The 27,222-nt window shown below is 51.4% G+C and overlaps 1 protein-coding gene and 1 long non-coding RNA gene across 4 annotated transcripts in view; one reads left to right on the forward strand and one right to left on the reverse strand.

The window, feature by feature from the left end:
• USH1C (USH1 protein network component harmonin) overlaps positions 1 to 27,222 on the forward strand; it is a 46,950-nt gene that overhangs the window by 3,896 nt on the left and 15,832 nt on the right. For 2 of the 3 annotated variants that reach the window (XM_059407637.1, XM_059407640.1), the window contains exons 2-15: positions 3,601 to 3,668; positions 5,096 to 5,239; positions 5,374 to 5,512; positions 10,146 to 10,254; positions 10,389 to 10,413; positions 10,613 to 10,670; positions 10,996 to 11,090; positions 12,917 to 13,001; positions 14,105 to 14,164; positions 14,327 to 14,383; positions 14,695 to 14,837; positions 15,870 to 15,935; positions 16,295 to 16,419; positions 19,483 to 19,556. In XM_059407637.1, coding sequence (XP_059263620.1) covers positions 3,601 to 3,668; positions 5,096 to 5,239; positions 5,374 to 5,512; positions 10,146 to 10,254; positions 10,389 to 10,413; positions 10,613 to 10,670; positions 10,996 to 11,090; positions 12,917 to 13,001; positions 14,105 to 14,164; positions 14,327 to 14,383; positions 14,695 to 14,837; positions 15,870 to 15,935; positions 16,295 to 16,419; positions 19,483 to 19,556 — 1,248 coding nt within the window. Of the gene's footprint in view, positions 1 to 3,600; positions 3,669 to 5,095; positions 5,240 to 5,373; positions 5,513 to 10,145; positions 10,255 to 10,388; positions 10,414 to 10,612; positions 10,671 to 10,995; positions 11,091 to 12,916; positions 13,002 to 14,104; positions 14,165 to 14,326; positions 14,384 to 14,694; positions 14,838 to 15,869; positions 15,936 to 16,294; positions 16,420 to 19,482; positions 19,557 to 20,601; positions 20,652 to 24,716; positions 24,870 to 26,615; positions 26,733 to 27,222 lie in introns of all 3 variants that reach the window. The other variant, XM_059407642.1, reaches the window with a different exon arrangement.
• The window catches only part of LOC132022384 (uncharacterized), a 54,340-nt gene continuing 32,644 nt past the window's right edge, over positions 5,527 to 27,222 (reverse strand). Inside the window, exon 3 of the long non-coding RNA XR_009405584.1 lies at positions 5,527 to 5,800. This is a non-coding gene — a long non-coding RNA (uncharacterized LOC132022384). The remainder of the gene's footprint in view (positions 5,801 to 27,222) is intronic.

The following is a 27,222-nucleotide window of genomic DNA, read 5'->3' on the forward strand; positions in this document are numbered from 1 at the left end:
CTCAGTGAGTCCTTGAGGAGTAAATGGTAGTTCAGCCCCGAGACTGATGAGGTCACTTAGGGACGCGGTGCTGATGAAGAGAAGGCCCACGACAGAGCCAGAACACCCCAACCTTTAGAGGAGAGAAGGAGGAGAAGGAGCAGCAAGTGAGGTAGGAGAAGCAGGGGAAGGACAGTATGACCAGCTGTGCTAAGCACTGGGTCAAATGCCACGAACCAGCTAGCAGGACCTAAAAGTGTCTTGAAAAGACGAAGAATAACAAAACAAGAATCAAAATATACCCAGTACCACTCGGGATCATGCTGTGAAGGCCTGGGAGGAAGTGTGACTGGATCCATTCATCCCACCAGCATTTATGGAGGGGCCCCGGTCTGCCAGCTGCTGAGAAGACACTCAGCATTCTCACGCACTCATTTAGTTAAATAAAACTAAGCAAACACTGAGAACTTAATTTACCAGGCACTGTGCCAAGCATTTAATGATTATTAATTCAATGAATAATAAACAAAAGAAAAACAATGATTAATCCCTCAGAGAAGGATGAACTCCTACAAAACAGGTACTTTCAGCCCCATTTTACAGATGACGAAAATGAGGCACAGAGAAGTGCAGACCCAGGTGAGGAAAGGGGCTTGTTGGCCTCCCTGTGCGCCCTCCTCCCAGGCCTGGGTCTGGACCACACCCAGATGAGTGGGGAGACAGTAGAGTAAAGAGAGAACATGCAACACAGCTTGGTGCGTGCCACAGCAGAGGTGGGAACAAAGTGGTGTCGCGAGCGCAGAGAATGATAGGACAGGCGTTGTAGGGGAGCAGGAGGGAAGGCTAGACCAAGGGGAGCTGATGTTTCAGGTGTCTGGAAGGTGAAGGAAGAGCTCACAGAGAGGAAATGATGCTGCCCGCGCCCCCCCACCGCCGCCGCCACCGCCACCGCCACTACCACCACTAAGAGACACAGGAGCCAACAGGGTGTAGAACAGGACCTCCCCCCCTCCACCCGGGGGTCACAGCAGGAGGCCAGGTTCCCTAAAGGGGGGAGGGCAGAACAGGGGAGAACCTTAGCTGCAGAGAAAAGGTCAGACCTGCATGTAAGGTGATCCAGCAGAGATCCAGCTGGGGAGTCAGAGCCCCATTTCCTTTCTCCTTGGGCTCTCTCACTACTGGCTGGGTGTCAGAGGGCAGGGGGCCCATGCAGAGCCTCCTAGGATACAGGGCAGCACGGAGAAGGCTGCAGAGTGGGTCTGGGGGCACAAAGGAAGCCCACATTTCTGAGCCCTTGAAATCTTGGAGCCCTGGGCACTGTGGAGGTATTTTGTATATATTCACGTATTTAATCCCTGGAACAGCCTGAGGAGGGCAGAGAACAACATTATTTAATTTGCTCTTGCTCTCTTTCTCACTCCCCGGGTGCACCCGTGGAGTTGTATTTGCAGGAGCTGAATGTGGTTTGCTCTCCCCACCAACCCGTGCATCTGTACTGAAGGGCCAGTCCATATGGAGGAATGCTGGGACATGAGGCTGGATAGGGCCCAAGGCTAAACCCAGCATTTGCCTCAAGTGCCCCAGACAAGGGGCCTGAACCCCCACTCCCCCCACCATACAGACTGAGAGCAGATGGGCCCATCAAGCATCAGCCAGAGAAGGCTGCCTTGGGACAGAAGGGGCCAGACATAAGGTGGGCGGGGAAGGAGGGATGGAGATGATAAAGCCTTTGTAGGTGGTGGGCTCCTTTAGGGTTTCTGTGCCCATATCAGGAGAGATTCAAGAAAAGGAAAGACTTTTTTTTTTTTTTTTAAGATTTTATTTATTTATTGAGAGAGTGTGCGAGAGAGAAAAGAGCAGGGGTGGTGGGGGTGGGGTGCAGAATGACAGGGGCCTCCATCCCAGGATCCCAGGATCGTAACCTGAGCCAAAGGCAGATACTTAAACTGACTAAGCCACCCAGGGGCCCTGAAAAGAAAAGCTTTTAAAATCTAATTAGAAAAAGAAGACATAGTGTCTGGCACACAGTAGTTGCTCAATAAACGTGTATTAGACAAATGCATACAAAAAGTTGTATCTGGTAAGTGGATATGCTGTGGTGGTTAGAAAAAAGGCAGAGGTTTTGGAGCCTGTGGGCATGAGTTGGAGTCTCGGCTCTATTGCTTCCTCGGGCCTATATTTCCTCATCGGTCCAGTGTGGTGATGATATCCATGCACATCAGAGGGTAGTTAAAAGATTAAGGAGAATTCACGTCAAGTTCCTCAGACACGGCTGGCAGTCAGTAAGTGAGAGTATGGTCTGAACAAGCGAACATGGAGTAGTCCAAGAACTGGCTTCAGGAACCCTCCGCTCTAGGGCACTTTGTGCCATTCTCCTGATACCTGGCGTTTAGGGTAAAGCACCTGGCACACAGTAGGCCTTCGACAGCATCATGCCGTGCAGAGGCGCACAGTGCCCACTGGTGCCTGCCTGATGAGGAACACACTCCAGTTGCTCTAGTCCAGAGCCTTCCTTCTATCCTCTTGGCTCAGTCCTGGCTCACCACCTTCCCGGCACTCCTCCGCACACGTCTGCCACAGCCTCCTGGTCCTGTCCCTCTTAGTTCTGTTCCAATGGTCCCAGAAGAATGGGTCACAGACCTGGGCAAGACTACCCTGTCTTGTCACAGCTGAACTCTGCCTTCATTTAAGGGGAGTCCGAGCCCCGTCTTGGAGAGTCTTTCCTGACTGTGTGCAGCTCAGGGCCTCCTCACCCCGCTCCCAACCTGAGGCCCTTCTCACCCTCTTTCTCAGACATGGGTTAAAGGGAGAGCCAAGACTACGGTGCGTAGAGAGTCACACTGTACCTCTCCAGGGGGTGGAATTTGGGGCTTTGACCCACCAATTCCCCTGGGATCGAGGTGCTAATGAAACAGCTCCTGACCCCGACCTTTGAGTCCCAGCCATTGACGTCAGCAAACTTGAAATGATGTAACTTGACTCTCCCCCTGGGGGAGAAGCGGGGGACTGAAGGGGCCTGGAGAGGTGAAGGAGTGGCCAGGAGGCTGACTAGTGGACAGAAGTCAGAGCTAAGGCAGCCTAGATCAGGCCAGGCCAGGGTGGAGTGGCCCCTAACACTGGAGGCACGGAAGACGGTCGGGGACTTCTGGTGGGTGGCATGTGCTATCTGAGTGAATGGCCCAAATCCTTTCTAAAGGCAGTTATCCGGCACTATAGCCACCATCAGGTAAGACAGTGGGCTTCTTCCGGACCGGGGAGCTGACCCTGGCATGGCCACTCTAGATCCTGGAGACATGGCCACGAGGGTGAGCAGCAACACTGCTGTCATGGGGGTGCCTCACTGTCATAGGGAGGGGCGGGTGTGTGCATATGAGGGTGTGTGCCCCAAGGGATGAGGGTCAGCCTGGCCTCATTTGGATGTGCAGAGGCACTCTCGTGGCCCCATCGGGGTGATCTGTGTATGACTGATGGGGTCGGAGGACCAGCCTGGCTCCTGGCTGCCTTCCTTTTGCAGCCCCAGCCCTGTCGGGATGCTGGGGAGTGGCAGGGGCCTCCCTCTCCCTGGGGTCTGCTGTGGGTGTGCTGGGCCTCGGTCTAGAACTCTGCCCTTGGGTTTTCTAGGTGGATTTTCTGATTGAAGATGATGCAGAGAAGGACTATCTTTATGACGTGCTGCGGATGTATCATCAGTAAGTGGGCAGGGTCCAACACCTGTGGCCCCCCCAGGGACCTCTGTCTATAGGGAGCCCTTGGGTGGGTTGTTCTGAGACAGGGGAGCCTCCCCTTCCCATTCTGGGGAGCTCTGGGAGGGAGGCGGATGCTCCATGCTCCTGGGAATCGAACAGACACGTCCTTCACTTGCCTCAGCAAATATTCACTCCAATACTTAGCGTGTGGATCTTTGCTAGGAGCTGAGGGTACACTAGGGAACAAGTCAGCCTGGCCGCTGTGCTCAGGTTGCTTGTAATCCAATGGGGGAGGCTGTCAAGAGAGGTTGAAAAGAATATGATTGCTGAGATGGAACCATAAATGCCAGAGGGCCCCAGCCACACGTCCGTTGTATCTGTTGTCATTCACCTGCTTCTTTATTCATTCATCACACATTCTAAGCTCCTGCCACTTGCTGGGCACCATGCAGAATCTGGAAATGAATAAGATCTATGTTCTTGCTTACAGTAACTCGTGGCCTAGTGGGGGGAGTATACAGACTCTACAAACACAAAGAACTCTAATAGGAGTTGCAGGAAGATAACTGCTAAGGTGAAGTAAAAGCCAGATGGAAAGAAAGGAGTCTTGCTTCTAATCATGGGGTGGGGGGGACCAAGAAGGCGTGAGCTAGGTTTTGAAGGCTATGAAGGGTGTCGACAGGTGGAAATATCAGAGGACATTCCAGGCGGAGGGATCAATTATGAGTACAAGTGCAGAGACACGAAAGCACGGGGGGCAAATGGGAAATGACAGGTAATCTGGGGAAGCAGAACTCAAGGCACACAGAACCAGCCACGGGCGCAGAGCAGCTCTGTAGAGACAGGTCGTGGAGGCCCTGAGCCTGTTGAGGAGAAAGGGTGGTGGCCTCCAGGCCGTGGGGAGCCATTGAAGGGTTTTGAGAAGGAAAGTGACTTACACTTAGAAAATATGAGACGAACATGACCAGGTTGGTGGCAGCTGGAGAAGGGCAGGCCAGAGATGCTGAGGGTCTGAATGGGGCAAGGAGGAGTCATATGAGAGATACTATGAGGGCAGACTCGACAGAGCTTAGCTGTGGAGCAGAAGTGGGGTCATCAGCATCTCCTGTGAAGTTTCCTGGCTGGAGAAATCCTGGGCTTCAGAAGTAGGCAGAGCTGAGTTTGAGTCCTGGTTGAGTTCATCTGTAGAATGGGTTAACAATCCCTACCTCTCTAGTTTCCCTGTGACATTTATTGGGAAACAGTGAGGCTCTTATGAAGCACCTGGCCCAGAGTTAGGGCCTCTGGGCTTTTCAGGAGCATTCTTTCCATTTCCAGGGCCTGGACCCAGTGGGTGGGGACCCAGCCTGGGACTGCTGCCTCTGGGAACCCTTGGGTGTCAGAGGCCATGGCCATGGGTGGAGCTCCAGGTGTTCCCGGTGTCTCTGCAGAACCATGGATGTGGCCGTGCTCGTGGGGGACCTGAAGCTGGTCATCAATGAACCTAGCCGCCTGCCACTGTTCGACGCCATCAGGCCCCTGATCCCTCTGAAACACCAGGTGGAGTACGACCAGCTGACACCCCGGCGCTCCAGGTACAGAGGGCATTGCCAGGCTGGAGGAAAGGGTGGGAAAGGTCACCTGGGTTGAACGGGGTCACTCACTCATGAGTGGGTCAGTGGTGGCAGTCAGGCCGGCACTGGGCCCTCACTGACTTCTCCTGCGGCAGGAAGCTGAAGGAGGTGCGCCTGGACCGTCTGCACCCCGAAGGCCTCGGCCTCAGCGTTCGTGGGGGCCTCGAGTTCGGCTGCGGGCTCTTCATCTCCCACCTCATCAAAGGCGGTCAGGCAGACAATGTCGGGCTCCAGGTGAGCGAGCAGAATCCAGTGGAATGGGTGGGGGAGGTCAGGGCCTCAGGCTTCCTGTGTCCCCACAGAACGTGGTCACCTTGCCTTTCTGGGACTCTGGGGGAGGAAGAGGCTGGCACATCCTGACAGATTTTCCTCAGGCTCATAGACATCAGGCTGCAGGCAATTGCTTATTTTCTTCAGTCACCCTGGGAGCCTGGCTGTTGCATTTAACATCCCCTCCCCTACTTCACAAAGGAGGAGTGTAGTTACATCCTGGCACCTGGAGCTTTCACACGTAGCCTTTAACTGGAAGGGAAAAAGAATTCCCAGGGTAGTGTGGTGCTTAAGAGCATAGATCCCCAGAGCCAGACTCTCCTGGCTTTGCTGTTCATGAGCTATGGGACTGTGATAAAATGACTAAACCCCATGCCTCAGTTTCCTCATCTGTAAAATGGGGGTAATGATAACACTCCCTACCTCATCAGGTTATCATGAAGAGTAAGTGAATTCATACTATAAAGTACTTATAGAAGTGCCCAGTATAGGGGTGCCTGGGTGGCTCAGTGGGTTAAAGCCTCTGCCTTCAGCTCGGGTCATGATCCCAGGGTCCTGGGATCAAGCCCCACATCGGGCTCTCTGCTCAGCGGGGAGCCTGCTTCCGACTCTCTCTCTGCCTACTTCTCTGCCTGCTTGTCATCTCTGTCTGTCAAATAAATAAATAAAATCTTTAAAAAAAAAAAAAAAAAAAGAAGTGCCCAGTATACGGTGCTATGTGTTTGTTAAGTAAGCAGAGAGGGAAATTAAATAAACACCTATACTGTGCCGGGCGACATGCCCACTACCGGTTCTCACTGTATCGTCTCCATCTTAGGAGTTAATAGAGCCTCAGAGACTTGACTAGAGTTGGAAACTGTAAGTGGCAGAGTCAGGATCTGAATGCAGGTCTCCTGACTGCCAAGCCCAGGCATCTCTCTTGAGCACCCCAGGTGCCTCTCCCTTTGGGTCCCACACCTCCGAGTCTGAGCAGAGATGGGCCAACCTCCAGATCTCGCTCCTGCTGGAGCCCTGAGCTGTGTTCTTATATGTCCTGATAGAAGAAGCCCTCCCAGCCCCTCCCAGAGCTGCCAGCATGTTTGTTATCAGGTTGCCAAGAGAGGGGCTTCAGGGGGCTTGAAGCCTGGTTCAGACCCCGTGGAGGGGGAGGTGGGAAGTGGGAGCTGACAGACATCGCTTTGTTCTAAATCCCTGTCTCAAGGCTCGCCAGTGGCAGCTGAAATTTCAGCCACTTCATTACCCCTCTCCTGTGGGGCACATTTTCCAGCCCAGAAACACAGCCAGAGAAAAGACATAATGAGCTCCTCTCTTGGCATCGCCTGAGGCCCTCTTTTTTTTTCCAGGGCGAACTCTCCTGCTAGGACAAGCATTTCTCAATGATGCCTCCATGACTGGGGACATCGGGGCATTTTTGCTGTCCCACCTGTTTCTCAGGCTTATAAATTATCTTCTCTTTCTTGGGCTGACGGGCTCATCTGTCCTTTGTGCCCCTGTCCCTCAGATCGTCATTTCATTGTGGCCTTTGCACAAAGGGCCTTTTGCAGGTCTCCGTGCTGGAGCGAGAGCGAGAGGAAAGCTGATAGTGTAGCCTGAGCCAGGGGCTGTGTGGGAATCATTCTGACTGGGGTCCCCAACAGGTTCCCTTTAGGAACAAGACAGGAATCCTCACTCAGGGGAGCTTGGGGAAAATGTCCACCTCCATTCACCTGTCTGGGGTTCATGTTTCTGGGAAGATCTCGTGCCTGAGATCTGAAGACAAAAGAAGATTCTGGAAGGCAAGGGAGAGACATGTTCAGACACATCCTGGCTGGACTGAAGGTCTGCTGATTTGACCTGTTCGGTCCACCTACAGGATATGTTGGGTTTTTTTCTTAGGTGTGTCTGCTCGGCATAATGTTCTCTATCATCCAGGGCTAGAGAACGATTCTGTGTTCCTGGGTTGACCCAGCCATAAAATACGCAGAGTTATCTCTGCTTTTCTTATGGGACTTGAGGTCACCTGTAACAGGTGGCAAGAATCCAGAGAGGACAGGATGCTGGGATCTGCAGCCAGGCTTGGCCAGGTACCCTTCCTCTCTGCTTCCAGATGCCCAAGAGACACGCTTGTTGTCAGTAGGGGAGACCTGACTTCAGATCCCAGCAATTCTGATTACTAACCAGGTGACCTTAAGCAAACCACTTGAGTTCTCTGAGCCTCAGTTTCCTCATTTGATTAACAGAAACAGAGTTGCTATAAAAAAAAATAGGTGTGGGGCGCCTGGGTGGCTCAGTGGTTTAAGCCTCTGCCTTCGGCTCGGGTCATGATCTCAGGGTCCTGGGATCGAGCCCCACATCGGGCTCTCTGCTCAGCGGGGAGCCTGCTTCCCCCTCTCTCTCTGCCTGCCTCTCTGTCTACTTGTGATCTCTGTCTATCAAATAAATAAATAAAAATCTTTATTAAAAAAAAAAATAGGTGTAAGGGGCACCTGGGTGGCTCAGTTGGTTAAGTGTCTGCCTTCAGCTCAGGTCATGATCTCGGGGTCCTGGAATGGAGTCCTAGCTCAGCAGGGATTCTGCTACTCCCTCTCCCCTCCCTCTGTGCTCTTTCTGTCTCAAATAAATAAATAAAATCTTAAAAAAAAAAAAAGTGGATTTGAGGAGGTAGCCTAGCTGCTCTCCTCACAGGAGGTATCCCCAGAAACCTAGAGAGTTCTTTAGTGAGCCCCCCCTTTTCGAAAAAGTTTCAAGGGAACTTTTTCGAGTTCCTTGCCACTGTCATCAGGTCCCTGAAAAGATTGGGGTCTGTGTTGAGGTGTGCAAGGGAAGCATTCAGATGGTATTGAGTAAGTCGTATTGAGGAGTACTGAGAAGGTTACACTGTGGGGTTGTTGTAGACTTTGGGGATTGGCCTAGCCAGACCCCTCACAGGCTGTGTGCCCGCCCAGCTCCCAGACCCCACAGAGTCAAGTTGTGTCCTCCACATGTACCAATAGATCCCAAAGGGACAGCACATGTGGTGTGAGTGAAGCCGCCAGCTGGCTTGGGCTGATCTCAGGCTGGAGAAGAGGGACACCCAAGAGCCCGTCCCTGTTTTGCAGCTAATGGCCGTGTAACCTTACACAAAACATCACCTCCCTGGGCTTCAGCTTCAGCTGATGTCTGAGGGTTCTTCTAGCCCTGCGGTTATGAAGTGAGGAGCTTCAGGACTGATCCCCAGAGCCAAGGTGCTTGGAGGGGCCCCCAGCAGTGTCCAGCAGGCGATGTGCTCACCACAGATCTGTGTCCAGGCTGACCCTACAGGCCCACGAGCTCCTGTCTCTCCCAACCTAATGAGGCCTGAAGTCCTGTGAAGAGGGCAGGAGTATTTAGGGCTCCGGCCGGACAACTGATAACAGTAGTGACCGTTTGATTCCTGACTCTATGCCAGGGGCTGGCTGGCTTAACACAGACACACTTACTTAATTCTCGCAGCAACCAGAGCCTTTCCTCAGTTTACAGATGAGAGGAACCAAGGCCCAGAAAGTTCAAGGGACTTGCCCAAGGTCCTTTTTCCTCTCCTGGGCACAGCATCCTTAGGCATTCTGAATGTGCCAGCGTTGGCATATCGTTGTGGGCTTTTCTATAGTACAGCCTCGAGCAAAACGAGGTTGTCCTGAACCCTTGCTAACCGCACCACCCAGGTGCCTTAACACCTGCTGTTCTTAGGAGGTTGTCTAAAATGTAAAAACACGTCAGCAGGGCCGATGGTGGTTCCACATGTGCTAAGTGTGTTTGTGACAGGATCAAGCGTGCTTTCCTTATTGAAGAGCAGAAGATCGTGGTGAAAGTGTTGAAGGCACAAGCACAGAGTCAGAAAGCTAAATAAAAAATGAAGATATTTTTGAGTAATAAAAATTTTTTTAAAAAAGAATTGCTAGAAGAGAATCAGCTAGAAGCAGGGGTTTGAATCCAGGTTATCTGATGCCAAAGCCTTGTGTTTATTCAGCAGTCTTTCTTACTCCCAGCATGGGAATTCAGAGGTCAGGCCTGTGGCAGGCTTACAATGTCCCCTGAGCATCCATAGAGTGGGAAGAAGTCGTGTGTGTGTCAGAGATGTGAATTTGAGTCAGGAATCATGGAAGTTCCCACCCTGACTCAGTTATGGTGTTTCAGTGATTAACAAGGTCAGAAGAGCCTTCTCCTTGGGGTGGCGTGGGACAAAGGCCAAGGAAGAGCTGCTTGAATCTAAGTGAAGGGTTGCCCTTTACATGGGATCCAGAGCCTGATGGTGACCCAGTGGGGCAAAGGGGGGACTGGACTCAGGGGACAGAATCCCAAGCTCTAGTCTCAGCTCTGTTACCCACCCTCTGTGCCTCTCACCTCCCACATTGGATCTCCCATCTGCCACATGAGCCAGAAAGACTGTTTGGACATGTCGCTACCATGGGACCCCCTCAGGCTGATGGCAAGTAGGTTGGTTGTAACAAGGTACAAGGGAGCATGGCCAGATTTCTTCTGAGGGAAGACATGGTCATCGTCCCTTTTCTGAGAGAGCAGGCCTAGAGCCTCTGGGGGCAAGCCTGTCTTGCTGCCGGATGCCCCCTCAACCCGGTGCTCATTCCCTCTGTCTGTGGCCAAGGTAGGGGATGAGATTGTGCGGATCAATGGCTACTCCATCTCCTCCTGCACCCACGAGGAGGTCATCAACCTCATCCGCACCAAGAAGACTGTGTCCATCAAAGTGAGACGTGAGTGAGGCCAGAGGGTATGGGGCGCTGATGGAGGCATGGGCTAGGGTGGGGTCAGCAGCGGGGTCCCCAGCTCCTGGGGGAGGAAGGGAGGGCAGAGGATCCATCTTAACCCCCCTCCCTTTCTCCCACAGACATCGGCCTGATTCCTGTGAAGAGGTGAGCAGGACCCGCCTCTGCAGATAGACCCTTCCCTGCGGGCTCAGGGGTCTGGCACTGGCCACAGGGTCTGGCGTCAGCCAGGCTGGCACTGCTCTTGGGCCAGCGGTAGCTGGAGGCTCCCAACTGGCAGATCTGGATTTGGAGCCTAGCTCCTCCAACATCTCTAGTAACGCTCTTCTTCTTTCCCTGCCCCCAGCTCCCCAGAGGAACCCCTCAAATGGCAGTACGTGGATCAGTTTGTGTCGGAATCTGGGGTAAGGGCCAGGACACCTGCGATGTGGTCTCGATGGGGTTGTCTTCAAGGAGGAGCAGCCAGTCCCCAGAGAGGGCTTGCCCCAGAGATGTGCCTCTAGGGGCTTCTCACAGGCCCTCAGGGCATCCAGAATGTCCCTATGGGTGGTGGGCCCTTAGCCAGGCCCAGCTGGGGCAGACATACCCCCCAGGGACATAATGGTGAGCAGTCTCATTGGGGGGGGGGGGGGGGGGACAGCAGTGCTTGCTCTAAAGGGCTTTATGAAATCAGGAAGCTACTTGCAAAGATGTGGAGGCCCAGTGACCCTTATCCCGTCCTTCCTCCAGGGTGGGCGAAGTAGCCTGGCCTTCCCCGGCAGTCGGGAAAACAAGGAGAAGAAGGTCTTCATCAGCCTAGTAGGATCCCGGGGCCTTGGCTGCAGGTGGGTGGCTGGCGTGCCCTGAGGCTCAATATGGCCAGGAGACCCCAGGAGACCCCTAACACCTCTCCCTTTTCTTACCACTGCTTCTGAGGAGATGCCACTTCTCAGTGCCTGTTTTCTTCCCTGAGGTCCACAGCAGCCCTATACGTCCAGAGGGACAGCTCTAACAGGCCCATTGTACAGATGACAAAACTGAGACCCAAAAGCAGAGCCATGTTCCTTTTGTGGGCCCTCAAGTCACAGCAAAGGGAACCTGTCCAGCCTGTCATCTCTGTTACAGTTCCTGTGTCATTTATTACCTTGTGGGCTCCCTTAAGTGGCATCCAGGGAATTGCAAACAGGTCTCGGGCCAAATGTGGGGTGTTCTTACTAAGCACACAGGTACTACAGTTACAGATCTATGTTCCAGCCCCCACTCCGCCACCTAGGAGCTCTAGAACCTAGGGCTAGTCGCTTAGCCACTCTGAGCCTCTGTAAATTGGGGATAAGAATACCCACAAAACCAGTTGTTGTGAGGAGGGTTGAGATGACAGAATTAAAGTAACAGCTCCATGCCTAGTAGGTGGCAAGCAACCGCCAAACATTAGCAATCATTATGTGAGGTTTTTGTATTATTTCCATTCATTCACTTTTTTTTTTGAAATTTCTTTTTTTTTATTTATTAATTTATTTATTTTCAGCATAACAGTATCACTATTTTTTCACCACACCCAGTGCTCCATGTAATCCGTGCCCTATTTAACACTTTTTTTGCCAAGATAAGTGATTAAAAAAAAAAAAAAAGTCCCTCCTTCCTAAGAGATTAAGAGATTATATTGTAGAACATAGTGAACATGGAGACCAGCCACTGGAGAGTTACAGCAAAGAGTGACAGCAGAGAGTGACAAGGACTCTGATGGAGCTATGTTCTGCGTCAGAGACAGGCACATAGGTCTCCCGTCCCGGGCTCTTTCTAATCAACTGGTGGTGGCTGCCTGGAGTATATGGCATTTGACCCTTGAATAACACAGGGATCAGGGGTGCTGACCCCCGGCACCATCCAAAACCCAGACATAACTTTTGACTCCCCGCAAATTTACCTGCTAATGGCCTACTGTTGACCGGGAAGCCTTACTGATAGCCTAAACAGTTGCTTAACACGTACTTTGTGTTTTACATACTATATACTATTTTCTTACAGCAAAAGAAGCTAGGGAAAAGAGACTGTTGTTAAGAAAATCGTAAGGAAAAGAAAATGCTTTTACAGCACTGTACTCTAAGAAATCCATGTGTAAGTGGACTGATGAGTTCTAACCCAGGTTGTTCAAGAGTCCACTGTGCTTTGAGAAGAACTCTAAGGCTGTATCTAAGTTTAGTGGGAAAGAATGCTGCGATTGATTAGTGATGTCTGTCACAGATGTGGGAGGGGAAATGATGTACAAATGCCATCCTTGGTGGAGGTATCTTGGGAGTACTGAGGAGGGAGGAACTAGCTGAGGCTTGGGATAGAGTAAGGAGGTTGGTGAGAACCTTGTAGAAGAGATAGCATTTGAGTCTTAAGGAATGACTAAGAAAGTTCTAGAAAGAGAAAAGAAACAGTATGTGCCATGTATTGGGTAAGGGATTGCGTAGCGGGGAATGAAAAATAGATTTTGTGGCTGTTTCCTCAGGAAAATGAGGCCGGACAGGTAAACAACAGAGCACAATGGGTAACTGAGCCTCATGGGTGACCTGGGTCCTGAGGGGTCAAAGCACTGGACATGCGGGAAGAGGGGATAAGACACTGGGAATGAACAATGCTGCAGGGATGAGTAGAGCCTCATCTGCATTTCCCGTCTCTTCCGCAGCATTTCCAGTGGGCCTGTCCAGAAACCTGGCATCTTTATCAGCAATGTGAAGCCTGGCTCCCTGTCTGCCGAAGTGGGGTTGGAGGTGAGTGACCCTCGCATGGCCCCAGTGGGGGGACGGGTCAGACGATGATCGCAGAGCAACAGAGACACAGGCCCTCCCACACAGCCTTCTCTCAGCAGCCACTGGCCAATGATTCCTACCCACCCCCATGGGAAGGCTCACGTTCGAACTTTCCACAGTCTTCTCCAGCTCTGAGAGCCTTTGGTCCTGAGTTTGGAAATGTAGTAATAATAATTTACATTCACTGAGTGTTTAATAGGTAGGACATTGTCCTAAGGCCTTTAAAATTTATACAAATTTATAAGAACTCTTGGGGCACCCTGGGTGGTTCAGTCAGTTAAGCATCTGCTTTTGGCTCAGGTCAGAATCCTGGGGTCCTGGGATCCTTGCTGCTCAGCGGGAAGTCTGCTTCTGCCTCTCCCCCGACTCATTCTCTCTCTGCCCCAAAATAAATAAATAAATAAAATATTTTTTTAAAAAAATAAAATTTATAAGAACTCTGAGAATTAGGTACTGTCATTATCCTCATTTTACGGATGGAGAAACAGAGACCTGCAGAAAGTGTGCGCTTTTTCCGTGATCAATGTACCTAGTGTGATAGGGCTGGGATTCAAACCTGGTCTGGTGCCAGAGCCAGAACCCTTTCTCTCTACTTTGAACAAGTTACTCCTGTTTCTGTGCTTCAGTTTCCTCTAGGGAAATATCCTTCCTTCTAGAGTCATTGGATTAAATGAATTAATACATATGCTTCAGACTGCCTGGCATGTAGTAAGGGACAGACAAATGTTAGCTATTATACAAATTGTTATTATGGCTCAGCATATTCTCTGCTATATGAGAAACCCAAAGGATCCTATGTCTACAAACTGAGTTTTTAAAGTGAATGTTGTAAATTAAGCCAAAGGAATGAATCTCTAAGGGCATAATATTTGACAGCTAATAAAAGAGATATGAAATGGAGGTGTCCTGGGAGCTTTCTAACTGCTGTGTTCATCAGGAAGAATTGAGGTGCTGCCACTTGAAGGCTCAATATCTGACCCTGGCCACGAGGGGAAGCCCTTCCCATGGATGAGTGGGTTTACAGGTAGTGCAAACACGCTGATCCCTCTCTATTTCTCCACCAGACAGGGGACCAGATTGTCGAAGTCAATGGCATCGACTTCTCCAACTTGGACCACAAGGAGGTGAGATGCGGGGTCTTGGGTCGCTGGCCATTATCATGTCTACCATTCACTTCTCTTCTCCCTCGCCCTGCCACGGGGTCTGAGACCGTCTGTGCTCTCTGGAGGCCTCGACTGCTCTGGTCTGTCGGGCTTCAGCCAGCTGTCCTCTTGTTCCACCACCAGGCCGTGAACGTGCTGAAGAGTAGCCGCAGCCTGACCATCTCCATCGTAGCTGGAGCCGTAAGTCCAGAATGCCTTCATAGGGGACACCTAACCCCTGACCTCCAGCCCCAGCCATTCAGACCCCTGATCTCAGCCATACCCTCCTGGAAAAGGCCAGAGGGTCTCCGTTCCTGAAGCTCTGACAGAGCGGAGGGAGAGATCTCTGCCCAGCCAGGAGAAGCTTGCTCAGAGACGACCAGGAACCACAGTGCCTGACACGGGGGCCACGGTGATAAGAAGACAACCTGCATCTTGGTCCCCGGGGCTGTGGCAGTGGATGCCCAGGTTCCCTTGGAGACTGAGCCGGGGGCCTCTCTTCACTTCCCCAGGGCCGGGAGTTGTTCCTGACAGACCGGGAGCGGCTGGAGGAGGCCCGGCAGCGCGAGCTGCAGCGGCAGGAGCTTCTCATGCAGAAGCGGCTGGCGATGGAGTCCAACAAGATCCTCCAGGAGCAGCAGGAGATGGAGCGACAGTGAGTGGAGTGTGGCCAGCCAGGCCTCCCCTATCCCCGCCCCACACGATGTGTCCTGGGCCACCTTCATCCTGCCTTCATCACATGGGCCCAGGGGTGATCTGTGCATCCATCCCTTGTCTCCAGACCACCAAGCTCTTCCCTTGTAGCTGAGGAGAGCTTCTGACTTCCAAAACCCAGGAGTACGGAAAATGAGGATACTACTAGCAGTAGCTAACATTTGTTGAGTATCAGTTGTGGGGCTGGCATTGTATCAGGGCCAGTATTTATGTTTTACTTAATTCCCACAATAGCTCTGGAAGATATGTGGTATTAATCCATTTCACAGGTGAGGAGACTGAGTGGTCTTATAACTCAGAGAGGTTAAGCCACTTGTGAACCAAGTCACATATGGCCAAGCTGGGTGGGATTCACGGCTGTCTGTGGTAAGAAGGCCCACTCTTCCCGGGGTTGGTTGAGATGATAGACTGAGATAATAAATGTGATGAGCAATTCACACACACACACACCAAGACCTACTGTCAAAATCCAAATCCAGATACATCCTAGGAGTATAAAGAGAATTTGGGAAAGGGAGGTGGACAGGATTGTCACCTCTTCCCCATCACAAAATTAGCCTAGAGAACCAGTTCTGGAAATACCTCTACCCATTGGCCTGGCCTTGACCGGAAGCCCTGACTATATGGGGTGGGGCCCTCCTCCTGGACAACCTCGCTCCAGCCAGGCCCTGCCTGTCCTCAGTCACCATATCTAAGTGTTCGCAGGTAGACACGGAGTGTGGCCTCCTGCGATCAGCCTCCCATCCCTGGCAGCGCCGAGTCTCGACTCAGCAGTGCCAGACAAAACCACACCGGAGTCCAGGGCCCAGATTTTCTTGGACCTGCTCCCCCCGCATCCAAATCTGGTCCAGGCATCCTTGGAAGGGAGCCTGGAAGAAAAATTTTAAACTTTTCTCAAATCAGGAATTAACTACAAGAAGAGTGAACTTCTCTTGCATGGAATCCAACATGCCAATGTGAACTTGTATTTCAGAAGGAAAAAGGAAATTGCCCAGAAGGCAGCAGAGGAGAATGAAAGATACCGGAAGGAGATGGAACAGTGAGTGCCCGGGTCCATGTGTCTGCACACACCTGTCTGTGTCAGAATTGTGGCTGGCCAGAGGCCACCTCCAGGCCTAGTTTGCCTGGCCCTCTTGTCCCCTGGTGAATCCTCCTTTATTTGTAGCCATTCCATAGATCTAGGAAAGCCTGTCATGTTGGGGTAACTAGAACACGGTCCTATAATCCCCAGGCTGGCGTTCCCACTCACTGTAGAATACAAGGACCAGGGCCTGTGTTTTCTTCACCGCAGCCGGAGCCGCACAGCCTCTCCCCAGGCTGTGTAGGGTTTCCCGATAGGCAGACGGGGAGCCTGCGAAAGTCCTGACCCCAGTCACAGGCATGGGGATCTTATTTCAGGATTATAGAAGACGAGGAAAAGTTCAAGAAGCAGTGGGAAGAAGACTGGGGTTCAAAGGAACAGCTGCTCTCACCTAAAACCATCACCGCCGAAGTGCACCCAGTACCCCTTCGCAAGCCTAAATGTATGTATCACATGCTGGGGGAGGGGCTTCCTTCTGGGGCCCGGGGTTTGGGGAGTCTCTAGACAGAGATGCAGATCTTCCTCCATTTACCAACGCCTCCCCAGGTGAGGAGCCCATGGCTCCCTGGGCTGCATTTTCTTCATGAAGGGGCAGTTGCGTGCCAGGGCCCTGGGGTGGGAGAGATCTCTCTGTCCCATTGTCCCCAGGGACCAGGCTCTCCCCCATGACAGAGACTCAGGCAGGTGGACGTCTCCCCATGCCCTGGGGCTGCTGACCAGGGAGCAGAGAGCTGTGGCAAAAGCGAGCAGCTCATGGGATCATCACCTCGGTTTGCTGGGGGACATGTTGACATCCTACCTGGTTGTGAGTCAGAGGTGGGTGCAACAGCAGCCAGAAAGAGGGGAAGCGCTCATGTTGGAGAGGACACTGGGGATCTAAGGCTGATGGGTAACTGTGGGGAGAGCTTACTTAAATTGGGCGCCCCTGCCACCTGCATCCCCGTGTGTGCGCTAGGGTCACCCCCCTTCAAGGATGAAGCTGGGGAGAGGACTGAGACCACTCTTAGGCCTACACTGTGGCCATCCTGGGGCTCAGCTCCCTCCACCCTTCGCACCTCCTTTCTTCATTGGTCCTGGGTTCTTACCTCCAATTTCATGGCGGGCCTCCACCACCTGCTCCCTGGTCCACCTGTCAACCCCAGCTGCCAGGATGTCTCTTCATAGGGCAGCTCACACCTCCAGGGCAAAGTGGGGACGCACGCTCCATGCTGCTCCAGTGGGCTGGTGGTAGGAAGCCAGGCCAAGGTGGCTTGGGGGCCATAGCATCCACGAGTCCAGAATTCCATACTGAGCCTTACTCTCACTTTACGTGACAAAGGGCCAGTTCTACTGCAGCTGATTATGCTCAGCTGACCTGGGAACCTCTAGAGATGGGGTGAACCTATACCTAAGAGCCAAGATTCCTCATCTCTGCTGTATCGCAACCATTCAGGATCTTGTGATGGGGTCTGGACAACTCTGGCCCCAACTTTGGAGCCTACCTGAGCCCTAGAGGGACATCATCTTGCCAACACAGTCAACGAAGAGGTTGGGCAGGGCATCTGGATGGTTCCATTTCACCCCTCCCTGGTGCAGGTCAGACATCTGCTAGCACATTCCTTCCTGGCTGTAGGGCAGGGTGTCATCTCCCGCTCCTCTCTGAAGAACAAAGCAAGCTCTCATCAGCCTTCCCTCACAACAGTTGGTATTAGTCAAGGATGTGGCCAGAGCTAAATTCCTGGTGAATAATCTGTTTTAGTCAGGGAGCTAATTTGATCTTATGAGTGAAACAGGAGCTTCAGAAGGAGAGAAATTGATTTTAATTGCTTCTCGTGAAAGTAATCCCAGTCAATTTAGTACCTTTCTAGAAATTGGGTCTTGGCTTCGGAGCAAACACACCCTCTCAGGAACTATAAAAAATAAAAACCCTTTCTCTAGCTATTTATTTATTTAGTGCTCCTAAGCCAAATCAATCTTCTTGAATAAAAGGAGGAAGAATTCCCTTTGCTTGAAGGTATAAATGTCTTCTAAGCACGGGATTGATGTCCCGAGCCTGCCCGCCTGTGCTGGGCAGCTGCTGCTTCCATCCAACTCTATATGCACCAGCAATTCCATCTCGTTTGGGAATGTCAGGAAATGCAGGAAGGCCTCCAAGCCAGCTCAGCTCCTGCCTCTCTCCCCATCCCTGGGAGGCCAGAACTGTCCCTGTTACCCTGGGCCAGCAGGGACCAGGCCTCCGCTGCCTCCTCCTGGGCCACTCTTCAGCCTTGAGGTCCTGTTAGCCAATAGGTTATACCTGACTTGGGGGTTTGTGCCTGGGAAAGGTGGACCATACATTTTTGAACAGACAGGAAAGAGTGGGGAGCATCTCTTGCCTGGAAAAGGAAGCTGCTCATCGTAAGTATGTCAGTGGGACCGGCTGCTCCTCTCGCCAACCCCTGTTCCAGGAGTATGGCCTGCCTCCCCATGGCTGACCCAGCAGAGCCCCAACATTCTGCTGAGCTGGGACAGATTGTCAAGAGACCCCCAGAAGAGCTTTCTTTAGCCCCAGCAAGAGGGAGGAGGATTATTAAGGATCCCAGAGTTGGAAGCACCCTTGGGAGATAAAGAGGTTTAAATAAGATTATTACTAGGCTTTTCTCTCCATCCAGGACCCCAACCATTAGCCTCCACCCCCAACAGACCCCACGGTTTAGAAGTTCAGGTTTTTCCTATCACACCATTAATGAATCATTTGTTTTCCTATTGTTTTATTAAGTAGTCATTCTTGTTCGTAAGAAAGCATCAATGTTCCACTGTTGAGTGAACATAAACTGGGCCAAAAGCAAAGGAACTTAACTTAGAGCCTTTTCGTAGATGAATGGGCACGTTCTTCTAATTAAGATTTGAAATATTAATAAGCAGCTCACAAAAGACTCATATACTCCCTTCCACAGTCCTAGGGAGGCCAAAGTCCAGGTTGGAAGCCCCTGGAATGGATGATCTGCTATTCTCCATGCGATGTCAAAATTCATGTCTTAATAACCACACGTCTCCCCTTTACTCTTTGGTATTTCCTCGCCTACTCTGGATCTCCATCCCTGCCCACATAGCTCTGACATCCTCTGGGGATGCAGAGTTCCCCAGGTGGTGAGAAGCAGCCAGGAGGACCTGTTCTTCCATTGTAAGCCCTTGGCACCAAACGTGTTTAATAGTCAGATATTCCCATTCTCCGTCCCTCACTTCCCAAGTGTCAGCAGAATGCTCTGCAAAAAGGTTTCTCAATTGGCTGTCAGATCAGGGGCCCCTGTCATTACCCCATTTTGCAGACAGGAAAACTAAAGCTACTGAGGTTGAAAACACTCCATGCACCATCCCAGAGCAAAGCAGTTTGGTCTGGGCCTCTGAGCCCCGTTTCTGCCCCTCACATCATTGTTTCTGGAGAGGAGGGTGTCGTAGGTCATCAGGCTCCTGGGAACCACCTCCGGCCTCTTAGGTCTCCCAAGCCCTTCTCGGTTCACCAGTTTCCTCCTCTCTTCCCGGGTAGCTGATCAGGGAGTGGAGCCCGAGCTTGAGCCAGCAGAAGACCTGGATGGAGGCACAGAGGAGCAGGGAGAGCAGGTTTGCCGCCCCCGCTTCGCTCCCTGGCCTTGCTGCTCTGCTTGCCCTGCCCGCCGCCTCCTGCTAGCCCTATAGACACCCAGCCCTAAGGAGCTGGTGGGGACCACGGGTGGGTGCAAAGCTCCTGCAAGGCCAGCTCAGTCCAAGAACGGCATGCAAGACCCGAGGACAGGACTGGTGACTGGGCTGGAACGTCCGCTGGTACACACCAGAACACCAGAAAGAGGGGTTCAGATATCTAAGTACTGCCCAAGCCCAGGTCCTTCCTTTGCTGCTCTGGCCTCTCCCTCAGGACTCCCTAGATATCCCCAAGATCCAGCAAGTAAGGGGTTAAGGCTTGATCCAGCAGAAGGCTTTCCAGATCCTGTTCTAGAACTCCAGCTGGTCAGGGTGGGTAATTATTTCGGGGATCCCTGCTGGCCCAGGGAGCTTGGGGTTCAAGGTGTTTCCCTGTCCTGCTGTTGCCTGGGAGAGCAAGCATCCGGTGCCCTGGTGATCTGGCTTTTCTGGGGGTGGATGCCCCTGAGCTGCCTTTCCCAGAGGCGGCCCCGGTCTTTGCCTTCTCTCTCAGCATCAACGGTGGAGCACGTGGGCTGCGCCATGAGACAAGGCAGTGTTGGTCCGTGTGACAGAAGTTCTAGGCAGAGCCCCAGGTTCGCCTTTGTCTCGAGCCATTCCTTGGCGGGAGGGACGAGCCGTCAGGAGCGGCCCCGTTCTCTTTCAGCAAGGCTCTGTGTTCGCACACTGCAGCTGTGATTTGGGCAAGCTCGTCCCCCCCCACAAGGGCTATCTCTGGTTTTCTGGCACTAACTTCTGAAGCCAGTGTCCTGGGGAGAAGCAGGTTGGCGGGGCCCTAGGGAATCAGGGCCCATCTCGGGCCAGCGTGGGGCCTGCTTGGTGACCCAGGTGAGGCCGGGTGATTCAGCTCGAGGGGCAGTTCTGCTGCTGTTGGGTCTGCTTGAGATCCCGACCCTGGGCTGCTGCCCGGAGATGACCTAGCCAAACAGAACCGCAGCTCATCTCTTTGTTCTCTGTGTTCTCCCAGCCTTTGGGTGGTTTTATCGTTACGATGGCAAATTCCCGACCATCCGCAAGGTAGGACTCGAGGTTGGGTGCTGTGCCGTTTGCCACTGGGTTTGCTGTGGGGTTTGGCCTTTCCAAGCCTTGTTTTTTGTTTTTCCTGTGAACTCTAACCTGTGTGAGCTTGACCGTTCGCTTGGAGGGCTGACCCTGTCCATGTGTCCCTATCAGGCTGACATCAAATGCCAAGGGGTGTCACAAAAGCATTGTGGGGGGGAGGGGGGTAGATTCGGGGAGTGAGACCCACCCGAGTACCATCTGGCACCGCCAGGGTCAGCATCAGCCCCAGGAGGCACAGGGCAGGGGTAGGGCCACAGCAGGAAGCTTCTAGTTTGTTCCTCTGCCAATGAGAAACAGAGGCCAAGACCAGAAGCCCCAGGCAGACAGTGGCAGATCAGGTTGGGTATACACAGCACAGGTTACCGGGTTATTGGCTGCCAGGCAGGGAGCCGCTGCGTCGTTGAGACGAGCCACACCAATCCTGGAAGCATCCACATGTGCCAGAATAATGCATTTTTCTGGTCCCTGGGCCTTGAATTTTCTCTCTAAATCTTATTACCGCATCTCCAGGCCCCATAAAACTCTCGTCCTTTTTCTCCCTAAATCACTTTGACATTTGATTATGAAACTGCTGCTCTTAATGTCTGTAGATTGGATATTTGAGATGACTCGGCATTTGGAAGTCAGGCATCAGCATAAATCTGGGTGAACTCATTTAGGCATTAGCACTCGACCGGGTTTTTCTCAAGGCATGTCGTTTTCCCCGGAAACCAGAGCGGGGAAAGCTGGATGACCTTGATGATATGTTGCTTCTCTCTGCCTGTAAAATGGGAATACTTAATGTTCAGGAAACTTCTCCCCCCTTCCTCCAACACAATGCTGTTGAAATAATAGATGGCAATATTATTCCTGACAGAAGTTGACATCTTTACCTAGGAACACAAATCATGACCCATATGACATTGAATCAGCCCAGGACAGAGTACCACGGGGCATTCCTTTCCACGTTGCCGTGGTCTCAGGAAGGACCCAGTCTCAGAAGACCATCTTTTTCATCCTACAGCCTGACTCTTAGGCTTAGGATGTCTCATTGGGTTGGATTTCTAATTCTTCTCTGTGCACTGTCTCTATTAGAACTGACCTAGAGAAGACGGTGCACACGCGCACACACATATACATGCCCACGGACAGGATTTTACTGGAAAAAATAATTAAAAGGAGATGGATAGGTAAAATCCTTTCCAGGTACAAATAACCAGCCAAATGTAAGAGAATGAGCATTTCCTCCACATACATACCTCCCGCAGGAAATCATGTCACTTGGAAATTGCTATTAGTAGAGGAGACCCATTTTCCTCTCTTCATTAATTCAGTATACCTGAACAGCTGGTATTTTTGTTTTCATTTCATTTCTAAAAGCGAGAAAGCGGGCGCCTGGGTGGCTCAGTGGGTTAAGCCGCTGCCTTCAGCTCAGGTCATGATCTCAGGGTCCTGGGATCGAGTCCCGCATCGGGCTCTCTGCTCAGGAGAGCCTGCTTCCCTCTCTCTCTGCCTGCCTCTCCATCTACTTGTGATTTCTCTCTGTCAAATGAATAAATAAAATCTTTAAAAAAAAAAAAATAAAATAAAATAAAAATAAAAATTAAAAAAAAAAAATAAAAGCGAGAAAGCTTGCTTACAGGTAGAAGCCAGAGTATTTCCACCCCCCCATCTGCCTTCCAGAAGGATTATTTGCCATGAATTTAACTGACAGCTAAAAGGACAACAGAATCACATCCCTCGTGTTGGCTCTGAAAATCCTTTGTCACTTTCTCAAGAGCCCGTGACACGCCTTGTGTCCCAGCAGCTAGAACACCAAGTCCCCAGGTAATACACGTGGCTATCTACAGCCATGATCGTCAATGCACAAAATTGCCCTGATCTGAGAAGATAAAGATCCCATGTCTTATTCCTAACCTGGCAGTAAGTCCCTCTGGCGTTCAAGGTCCCCAGGCCAATTCTGCATCAGTGCCTGAAGGACCCATGGTTCTAAGGCTTTCACTAGGACTCCTGAGTAAATCATGCAAACCAGCCCTACTTGCGGGAGCCCACTGTCCCGCAGGGGAAGTGGATTCCCATGCCACTGAGTAACCTGCATACTCGGCGCTGGTACGAGGTCAGGAGACAATGCTTTGGGACAGTTGAACCTCCTGCATCAGGAAACAGGTGCTGCTTTCTTGGAAATGGGTCAGAAACTGTCACATCTGCCTGCCCCATCCAGGAGCCCTGGCTCTAAAATCTTGGTACTGATAGCTTTTTTGGTTGTTGTTGTTGGGGGAGGGGTGTTTTATTTTGTTTTGTTTTGTTTAATCAACAGAATGGCCATTCCTATCACGGTGCTCCCTGTGGGAAGTCATGCCCTTATTCTAGCAGCTGCCATTAGGCAGAATGTTCTTGGCTCCTCTCGGGGGAATTATTATCCAATCTATGATATGATGGCAGCGTTCATCTATCACCTGAGCCAAGAGTCTATTGAACATGGTAGGCAAGGAACCAGGCAGGACGCTGAAGCAATGAGAATCATTTTCTCAAGCAGTTCATAGAATTATCTGGGGGTGGACCTCTATCCCCAAGATGGAGGACCACCTCCAAAGCATATTATGTGTGCATGGAATTGGGGGTTGTCTTTAGGAGGGGAGGCAGGCTGACTCGGTCAGATGTCCATAAATATACCCTGAGCCTCTCTAGCTGTGGACACAGTTTTATGGCCGGTGCTGAGAAACTCAGTTCCTCGTTCCAGGCCTTCAATGCTGGGATGATTCAGGAATTCTGAGAGAAGACCCCCGGAAGGCTTGTTGGGCATGGGGGTGAGCTCCGTGAACCGGCAGATTTCTTCCTCCCCACAGAAATACCCCAGAATGCTGACACTCTCTGCTATCCCCTCTCCTGAGTGCAAACTCTGTCCTCTGTGCTGTGTGTGATGGGGCTGGTGCTTCCTCCGGCCGTGCCCCCAGGGGTTGCCAGCTCACGCAGGCATAGGAGAAACTGTGTAGGATCTAGAAGTCTCCGATGCAGGTTCTCGCACCACCACTGACTAGATGTTTGACACTGGTCAAGGGGCTTCACCTCTCTGGGCCCTGGCTCCCTCATCAAGAGAGTGGCGGTAATCCCTGCATATGAGATAATCAACATAAATCCACAAATAAATGTTAATTTTCTTCCTTCCTTACCCCTTGGCTTCCTTGCAACCTCATAGGAGAAGCAGCCAGGAAACCAGGTTTTATGAGTCCAATTCCAGCAGGAAAAATAAGGAGTCTGTTTGCTTTACATCTCCTATCCCAAATCCTCTTGAATTGTACAATCAGTATAAAGCAGTTAGGGCATCCTCTTCCCCACCCTCCTTTCCCATCCTGTAGTTTCTGGCTAATCCTCAGTTCAGGGGCCTAGTTTAGAGGCCTCTACAGGATTAAATGGTCTGCAGCTTAAGCATCAGAGCAAAATCTGTTGTCCCTGGCTCTCAGTTCCCAGGTCTGAGGCTGGCTGCCACCTCTTAAAGCTTAGGACAGAGGATCTCTGCAAATGAGTCTTGCCAGCTCTCCCAGATTTTCTATAGACTCTCCCAGGATGCATCTCTGTTGCCTAACCATGAGACACATTTCTCTCCGGATGATGGAGAAGGCATGTGCCCAGATACTAGGACATAAATACAATGTATTTTATTTATATCATGCTCTCATGTTTCTAAAGCTCCTTTGTAGACGTTATTTTATTGGCTCTGATGGCAAGCCTGTGGGACAGGTATTTCTTCTGTATTGGAGATGAGGTGAATCGGGCCCAGAGAGGTTAAAGAACTTGGCCAGGGTCACACAGCTAGCTAGTGAACGAGCAAGCCAGTTCTTCTGGCTGGCACAGGGCCAGCAGTTTGCCTGCCCTAAACATGAGGTCCAGTGCCCAGGGCAGAGGGGCACAGCTGGGGGGTGGGCCCAGCACAGGTTGATTTTGTGGTGTTGTCTGTGAACTGAGCGCCCTGTTTGCCGTGCTGTGCCAGCATCGACACGACCATGTAACCCTTGTCATGTAAACACTGCCATGTCTGCTCAGAAAGGAAAGGATAAGAAGAAAGCCAAGTATGACAGCCTGCAGGAGTTGAGAAAGAATAAGAAGGAACTAGAGTTTGAGCAAAAACTTTACAAAGAGAAAGAGGAAATGCTGGAAAAGGAAAAACAACTGAAGATCAACCGTCTGGCCCAGGAGGTATGTGTCCTACTCAGAGGCCGGGTGAGCGTCCCAAAGGTCAGTCTCATTGTTCCCCGCTAAACTCCCAGGGAACCAGCTGGAGTTGTTTTCCCCAAGTGGAGTCCAGGGATGGAAGGGGCCCGGCCCTTCTGCTCAGTCTGGAACGTGGGTTCATCCCACCTACGCAGGATCATGGAGACTAACTTCTGGCTTAGATATATGTTTAGAACAGAGACTGGACTCCTTGCTCAAGCATGGGTCTGAGGCTAGCCTCTCTGCCCAGATGTCACACAGATGGCTAGAGACTTGAGTCTGTCTCCTCCATCCCAGCCCCACCAGAGTATGACCCCAAGGCTAGGCCTGTCCAGCCTGGGTGCAGCTATGAGATCTCTCTCCCTACGTAGGGAATGACCCCAAGGCTAACCTCTCTGCCTAGATTGTAGAACTAAAGTTAGCCTTCCATCCACCTATCATCAGGTCCAAGTCAGTTTGGAACCCCTACCCAGATTATGAGTCCAAGACCAGATTTCCCCAACTTGGCTTGGCTCTGACAGTACGGTTCTGAAGCTAAACCCCCTTTGTGCAGATGTGGTGGCTAAAGCTATTCTCCAATGAGTGTGAGGCTGCTTCCATCAACATAGGATATATCCAGGGGCTCCTGGGTGGTTCAGTCCATTAAGTGTCTGCCTTTGGCTCAGGTCATGATCCTGGAGCCATGGGATCAAACCCCAAATTGGGCTCCTGCTCAGTGGGGAGTCTGCTTCTCCCTCTGCCCCGCCCCTCCATTTGCGCATGCCCATTCATGCTCTCTCACTCTTTCTTTCAAATAAATAAAATTAAAAAAAAAAAATAGGCTGTATCTGAGGGCAGACCTTTTCAGCCTGGAAATATATCTAAGGCTGTCCCCTTTAAGACATGACAAAAGCGGGCGCCTGGGTGGCTCAGTGGGTTAAGCCGCTGCCTTCGGCTCAGGTCATGATCTCAGGGTCCTGAGATCGAGTCCCACATCGGGCTCTCTGCTCAGCGGGGAGCCTGCTTCCTCCTCTCTCTCTCTCCCTGCCTGCCTCTCTGCCTACTTGTGATCTCTCTCTGTCAAATAAATAAATAAAATCTTTAAAAAAAAAAAAAAAAGACATGACAAAAGCAATCATCCAGCATGAATAATTCCTACTTCCTAGGTAGGAGTTGGGTGACCCTAACTCCCTAGCTATTGGAGATGTTATTCGTTCTGTTTCTCTTTAATACTTCCATGAATCAGAACGCCAAGCTGATTAGATTACAAACCAGAGTAATCCTGGAAAATGTGAAGTGCATTAGGTCTGGCATTAGGAATGAATAAGCTACAAAATTAAAAATAAAATCGAACTTGCACTTATGAGGCCAAGGCAGGCTGGAGGGGTGGAAAAAGAGCAAAGTAATTTTTAGAATGTGCTTGGAACTTTAAAAAGGGCCATTCTTGGAGAATCAGATGAACTTTAGAGTTCCTGGGGACCCTGGGAGCCTAATCCCAGCTAGTTCCCCACAGTGCATGAGACCCTCCTCTGAATTAGCCTACAAGTGCCACTCAGCCACCTGATTCCTCAGCACCCTCTCCCTCGTCATTTCTGCTTCTTCTGGGGCCAGCCGAGACAAGCTGGGGTCTTCGTCTGGAAGAGTGGACACACCCAACAGTAGTTTCTAAGGAAGTGCTTTCTGCTACTGACTTGAGCGTGTGACTCAGTGTGCCCTTTGTCCTCTCCTTTTCGCACTGTCCTTGGGTCCTAGGTGTCTGAGACCGAGCGGGAAGACCTTGAGGAATCGGAAAAGATTCAGTATTGGGTGGAAAGGCTCTGTCAGACGCGCCTTGAGCAGATTTCCTCTGCTGATAATGAGATTTCGGAGGTAACCGAGCCCTTCTTTCCACAGACGTCCTCCTGCTGCCTTCAGAATGACCCACTCTGGGGACAGCGGGAGGGAGGATAGCCACCGGCAAACTTCAGTGTCAGGGCCACACTTACCAGCCCACTCTGCCTTGGTCTCTTGAGGAGGGGGACAGATCTGTATATCTCGGCTTCTCTCCAGAGTGACCACTAAGTCCTAGCTCATCTGAGATGGTCTCCGCTAGAAGTGTTGTCCTGTAGTCTTTGCTAAGAGTGCCCCTCACGATCAAGTCTGTTCCAGTTTAGATGATAATCGTATGATTACCTCACTTATCACCCACATGTGGCATAACTTGTCCCGCATTGGACACTCCCTCCTAGCCTTGACGTGGGCTCACCTGAGCACCTAGGTGACAGAGAAGTGATACCCCCATGATTCTGGCTTGTGGGCGGTGGGGTCTCCAACAGCGAAAGAAACAGAAAAGCATTATACTCAATGTATTGTGAAGTGG

This window comes from Mustela nigripes, chromosome 1 (assembly GCF_022355385.1).
Source record: "Mustela nigripes isolate SB6536 chromosome 1, MUSNIG.SB6536, whole genome shotgun sequence".
NCBI classification, from domain to species: Eukaryota; Metazoa; Chordata; class Mammalia; order Carnivora; family Mustelidae; genus Mustela; species Mustela nigripes.